This window comes from Chaetura pelagica, unplaced genomic scaffold (genome assembly GCF_000747805.2).
Source record: "Chaetura pelagica isolate M959 unplaced genomic scaffold, ChaPel_1.0 scaffold24, whole genome shotgun sequence".
NCBI lineage: Eukaryota > Metazoa > Chordata > Aves > Apodiformes > Apodidae > Chaetura > Chaetura pelagica.
The window spans coordinates 3749618-3756606 of NW_009953077.1; the positions used below are offsets into that span (position 1 = coordinate 3749618).

The 6989-nt window shown below is 38.8% G+C and overlaps 1 protein-coding gene across 1 annotated transcript in view; it reads right to left on the bottom strand.

The window, feature by feature from the left end:
* Positions 1 to 6476: 6476 nt before the first annotated feature.
* The window catches only part of LOC104388124 (protein BTG1-like), a 4261-nt gene continuing 3748 nt past the window's right edge, over positions 6477 to 6989 (bottom strand). Inside the window, exons 3-4 of the mRNA XM_009996946.1 lie at positions 6953 to 6984; positions 6477 to 6847 (exon numbers count right to left, since the gene is read on the bottom strand). Of these exons, the coding sequence (XP_009995248.1) occupies positions 6477 to 6847; positions 6953 to 6984 (403 nt within the window). The remainder of the gene's footprint in view (positions 6848 to 6952; positions 6985 to 6989) is intronic.

The window sequence follows — 6989 nt, forward strand, 5'->3', positions numbered from 1 at the left end:
TCAAGAGACACTTTTTCAAATTCTCAGATTACCTGTCATGTCCAATGCATAAACACAGATACACTGCAGTGCCCCAAGCACAGCAGCCAATACAAACACTACGCTATCTCAAAGGAATGATGATCTTCTCCTTTTCAAACCTGGCCACATATTCCCGTGCCCTCTTCACACTTCCTTCAGCACTCTTACACCTCTGTGGCACACTGCAGCAGATTATTCATCAAATGAATGGTCAAGTTTTCTCAGGAGGGATTCTTTTAATGTATTTTTTAGAAGTTCTTTAGTTGACTCAGCAAACCAGTGGGACACACTGCATATCCACACAAGTCCTTCAGCCATCACTGAAGGAAGAATAGGAACACAACCCAAAGCAGCAGGGAGTGCAGGATTAGCCATTTTGTTGCAAGCTCATTTTCAGACCAGATTAAGCTGATTATGAAACTGTACTTTTCAGCAGAACCTCCCAGCAGGATGAGTGTGTGGGGGCCCTTTCAAGGAAAGAAGAAAACACACAGAACCATCAGATATTTCTGGGCATGCTCTGAAAAAGCAGTAGAGTACATCACCAAAGAAACGTTTTGGGACAATGAACCCTTCATTCATTGAGCTGTCACTTCAGTTTTTGAGTTTGTTTGGTTGATGTTGATTTTTCTTCCCCAACACATATTAGATTTCTCCCATCCCTTTACTGATAGACCTACCCATGTTGAAAGAGAGTTTAAAAGTGATCTGCATTATCAGAATGATAAAGCATGCCACTAAACTATGCTTTATGGATTTAAAACTGCTATTACAAAGGTGACAATCAACAACTCTCTTGATTAAGGTGGAGTGAAGATCATGTTTTGTAAGTGATTATGAGATTTTCCTGACTGAATACTTGCCAAAACCAAGTGTAAAACAGTATCCATTGCAATACAAATCTTTATCAAACTATCCCATTTGGAACAAAAGCATAAGTATGAGTAACATGCCTTCCCAATAGATTTCTAGAAAAAAAAAAATCCTAGTTGCTTGGAAAACAACTATTCCTAACAGTGGCAGGAAAATAAATATACTGAAATATACACAGATGTCCTACATCTCTCAAGTCAGGATTTTTTGAGGAAATAAATGTAAGATGTTTGAGCAAGCAAATTCTAGATCAAATTCTACAGTTCTTAGAACAGAAGCAGGGCAAAGAGCAGTGGAGCCCCTTCTCACACAGGACCTGGCACCTTGGAATGCACAAATCCACATGACATGAATATATAGATTCAAAAAAACATACTTTGATGTTCTACTTGATGGCTGGTTTTGAACCTATTTATAAATCAATTATACTAAATTAGAGTCCAAAAAATAAAAACAACATTTACAAAATTATACCTGGAGATAGACATTTAATTACAATTAAAGATCAGGGACAAAAGATACACTTGTAGCTACTAGAAACATAATTGCAAAACTCCATTAGAGCAATCCTGCTACCCAACACCAAACAAAGAGTGGAGACATACCAAAAATAATTTAAATTATAATATTTATTCCCCGGGTAGAAATAAGTACACAGAAAGAGGAGATAATCTGACAAAAGCAGGAAAAGTAATGGACACAAATGTTTGTTGTGGGGTTTTTTTAAACATGATTCAGTTCATGAGGATCCAGGAACAAGTATGTTTTACGAAGCAAATCTATCCATCTCAGACAGAGAAAAGTATCTCTAGACTACTTATTACAAGGTATTTTTTTGTATAAACAAAAGTCACCTGTTTTTCCATTTTCTTACTTTGCACTCTAAAAAGGAATTTAAATGCTATTCACTTAATTGCTTGATCTACTTCTAGGTGGCTGAAAAGCAGCAGTGGTGGGAAAAATAAGAACTCTGAAGTGCTCTTCTGTAAGAACCCAGAGGATCAATGTTAGTACTTTGGCTGTCACAGGGTTACAGGTTTCCAGGGGCTTACCGTGTTGCAAACCAGATGTAATGGGAAACAGCCTCATCTGCTGGATTGAGGAGATACTATCAGGTGTCTATGCATCATTTAATACTTGCTTTTGTTTTTTTCTTTTCTGGGCCCTACACTGCATCACCCCAAACATCTCAGTGCAGTCACAGAACAGTAAAAACTGTTCTATGAAGGCAAGAAAACAAGAAAAACACCACCACAAAAGGTGAAACAGAAAAAAAAGCCAGCGTACATGGATTATTGTGATGTTAAAAAGAATCTGAAGGAAGTTAAAGATGTGAAAGGAAAATACATGGTTACAATAGCTAGGAGAAACAGCTATGCAATGGTAATGACCTTCAAAGATAATGACCTTCACCACATAAATTAATTCTAGTACCAAGAAGATAGTAAAATTGCTGAAGTAAAAAGCTGTAAGTATTCAATAAATATTGTCTGTCTGCATATGATCATGTGGATAACTTTGTTCTACATTAAGATTATTAAATACTTCTAATATGCTTATGACTACAACAGATAATATCAGGATTTAGGATTTCATAAGGAAAAACAGACAAGATCTAGAAAAATGCCCAAGAGAACTGCCTTCATATATTAGTGGGACCCTAATGTCTATTTATGGTGTATGTGGGAATAACAAGGAAATTTCTCCAGAGCAGGTGTCCCAATATTAAAAAAAACAAACATGAGAGTTAGAACACTTTTGATCATGGATTAAATGTAAAAAGTATGTTAATTAATGAAGTATTAATTCACTTCATAATAAGAAGAACAATTAAAAAGATAAAAATGTCACTAATGCCAGTCAACCTGGTTTTATAGAAAAGCTATCCTGTTAAACAAACCCGGGGTTTGTCCTCTGTAACTGCAGTAACACCATAAGGCACTTTGCCTAAAACACACAGCATTGGGGACAAAATAAAAACAACAGAGTGAAGAATGCAGCACATGAATTACAAATGAGTTCATGAAAGACCTCATATTTAGCAATTATGTCAGTACTAGATCCAAAGTAATTTTACATTGTTCTCAGTAAAGTGAAAATCACAGAACTGTCAGTGCTGGGGTTGGCAAATACGGTGGGAGCGGTCTGATCCGCATCAGTTGGTTCACTGCCCTCATTTCTTGAGAGCACATTCTCATGCACATGTTTAAAAACATGGGGCTTACAGAAAGCAGGTATGTAAATCCCAGATAAAAGAAAAATATTTATGCTCAAACTTAAAAGGCTTAATCTTTTTAATCCTTTCCACAAAAAAAACAGACTTAATTTGATGGCAGTATGAACTACATACAAGAGGCCATACTTTCGCCTTGAGGATAAAGAAATAAGGATAACAATGTTCAGAAATTAAACTTCAAAAACATACCAAAATTCATATTTGAATGAAAGGTAAGAGAATCTGAAACAAATACTGATCATAACCTTTTATCTTGAAGTTTCAGCTCAAAACTATACACCTCTGAATCCTTAGGTGCATTCAGGGGTGCCATACACATGACTTGCAGCACTCAAGTGGTCAGGCTGTATAAACTAACAGGACCTTCTGTCTCATTTGGATTTTACAGCTCAGAAAGACAAATGTTATTTGTCTGCACAGTGAGGCAACAATTAGGAGAAACAGGCAAATGTATGTTTTTCCCTCTATAAATGTTTCTTCCTTCAGCTTTATTTACCCCACCGTTAACTCATCCTCATACAAACAGGCATGAAACAGACCAGGATATCCTTTCTCCATATATTTTTACTGCGTCAAGGAGGCAGGAATGCAATATTTCTTCCTATAGAATCCAAACCATTCTGTCCTAAATCATGACTGATCAGATGCTGTGTGACAAGTACATAATTTTAAATACCTTAAGATTTTGGCATGTTTGTTGCAATGACAGAGTGCAAAACTTCAAACCTTTCATGGAAAACGTGAAATTAATTTTATTTACCTCCTCCAAATAACAGCCTCCTTGGCTTATGACCAAGAGCTCTATTCCCTCAGAACAGCCTTTGTGCTGTTAGTAGGTCTTTGACTTTTTTTTTTTTTTCTTTTTCAAAGCAATGGAATGTAATTCTAGATGTCACAGATATTACAGCGTATTTACTTGCAGCTCAAGCATTTTATTTGCTTCAGTGAACTTTCTTCAAGCTCCCCAGCCTCCTCCACCCGTTTCTCTGCGGAATAGCTTCTACTGCTATGCCTGCAGCTTAAATACATGAAATTGAATTCAAATTACACTATCAAAAACGTCCTGTTCCATGATAAAGTTAAAACATGCAGAGAATGTAGGATCTCTGAGACACTATTACTATACAACATATGAAATATTCCACTGAATATGGTGGGAGTAATAAATAAGAAGCAACAGAATGCACCATGGCTGGATTAACCCTGGCTCTTCTCTACTCTAACAGACAGGCACCAGGCAAGAAAAGAACACCTGAAAAACCTGCTGTGCCCTACTTCATGTCAAACTACACCTGGTGTCTAGAAATCATACCCTGTGCCCCAAATCATCTTCAATTCCAATGCAAGTGCTTATTGCCATGTCAAATTCACTGTTAAGCTAAAAACTTCATACTACACCTTTTCAGATAAGCTGCTATGATGTGCAGCAAGGTCAGTATCTTTCAAATGAAGTTTAATTGAGGGAATCTCACCTTCAGCAGATTTAAAGTTTGTTCAATTACTGATAAATGTGTCAGATATGTCTCTGAGACACCCTAAGGAAATAAATGTTCACTGCAGGTAATTCTATCAGAGAAAAAAATAAAGTGTTTCTGTCTCCCCTAAAGAATAAAACAATGTCATGAGAACTGATTTTTCAACCTTGCATAATAAAAAGGCAATTTGCCACAAGACCTTTCACACCCATTTGTTAAAGTAACCCAGAAACTTATTCATGGAGAGAGACACTAGAGACACACAATTGATTTTCACAACTACTAATTGCTAAGAAAACTGTATTTTATTCAGAACAAACACTACCAGACAAGCCTGCCTCCAAGATAAGGCAGCAAACAGCAAGAAGCCACAGCTTTTTCCAACACAAAGTACAAAAACCTATTTACATGAGCTGGAGTTCCATCCTTTCCAGTTTGCCCAGACTTGCCCCATTTTTCACTGCATTTTGCTATGTTACTGACAGAGTGCAAGATTTTCCTTTTTTTTTTTTTGCTGACATACTAACACCAGACAAAGCTTCCTTTCATCAGGCATTCAACTCTGCTCCAGCACCAGGCTATCAAAAAAACAGCACTGCTGGACACTAGGCAGTCTCCTGTGGCTAGACTGCAGACCTCTGCTTCTCAGGAGAGGAATCATGGTACCTGTAAATCAAATCCTTTATTACAACACCTATACCAAGAGTCTCCATGTCAACCAACATCACAAAGTTTTGTTATTACATCAAATCCACTGTATCTGATACTTTTACTAAACTTCTACCCAACTGGTATCAGAGACACCGAGAAAACAAGCAGAAACTCAATGCAGCAGACTGCTGAAATGGCAGGTTTTTACCTTCCAGAAAAGCCAAGGTAGCAACAGCATTGACAATCACTGCTTCACTCCAGCTTTCAAGACTGTTCTAAGTTGCAGTTTTAAACACAAACTTCATTTCCCAATAAATTCAAACATTGTTGTGCCATGGAGCACGTCAGAAGAGAACTTCTGCTTCCATTCAGTTGGATACAGCACACGTTTTTAAAAAGCCACATAGTTCTTTGCAGACTATTCAGCTCCACTCAGACACATGGCCAGCAAGCTTTACTGAAGCTAAGCATTTTGTCATGATCTGAAATAAAGATGAACATTCAGAGCTACACCCTTCTAACTGTGAAGCTACCTGTGACAGTTAGAAATAGCTAGAGGAAGCTTTTATAGCAATTGAAAAAGCTGGAGGGGAAAAAACAACAAAGCAACTCAACAGCAGTTTGAGCAAGTCTTTATTCTTCTACTCCAATGACTGGAAACAACAAGACAAACTAATTCCCCAATTATTTTTGTCAAAACGTTGGGGCATGATGGAATCTGGCTCTCAAATAAATGCATGCTTTGAAGAGGGAAAAAGTAAGAGTTATTTTTGTGATTTGTGCCTCACAGCCAAACTTGAACAACCCTGAGAGAAGTCTGTGCAGACAAATCACTGGAGATTTATGTGCAGCTTGTTAAGATTTGTTTCCCACCCCCTTTCGTGTTATTGCTCTACAAACTGTGGAATGTTTTAGCAAGTGTCAATCTTGACTAAAATCCATCATAAAGAATGCTACAATATTGCTTTTTATTACAAATAGCCAAAATATAAATGTGTAAAACAATCAACTGACTGTACAGTGCATTTACAGGACACAGAAAGGAACATGCAGTGTAAAGAACTGCTTCATATATTAGCCCTTGGCCACAAATAACTTGGCAGTACTACTACAACTTTCATGCCTATAGGGTGGGAAAAAAAACAACAAACAAAAACAACTAAAAACCAAAAAATCTGTTACATTTAAGTTTACTATAACTTCGGGATACATACATCACTCTACAAGAAACAGCAATTTTTAACTAGAAACTGTGTCATCATGGAACTCTTGGAAGGGCTGGACCTGCCTGTCCTCCAGTCCTCCTTACAGCTGCTCCGGCTCTCCAGCGGTTTGGTTGCCTTCCCATCCGGCTGGGGACCTTCGTAGAGGACACAGATAGACCCATCTTCACCTATGCGATAGGACACTTCAAAAGGGTCGACCCAAAGAGTTAATTCGCTGGGTAGGAGCTGGAAGAGTCTCTCGTGGCTCAGTCCAATCATGCCTGCTGCCTTGCCTATCAAGGGGTCCATCTGATGGTTGATCCTAATGCACCGGTAGCCGGAGCCCTTGGAGGGCGCCAGGGGGAACCAGTGGTGCTTGTAGTGCTCTGCGAGAGGGAACAAAGAGCGGCTTTACGGCGGCGCCGAGGCCCCGCAGCTCGGCCGGACCCCGCAGCGGCGCAGCGGCCGGGCCGGGCCCTCCCCCCGCTCACCGCGCAGCGCCTCCTGCAGGCACTCCCGGAAGCACCG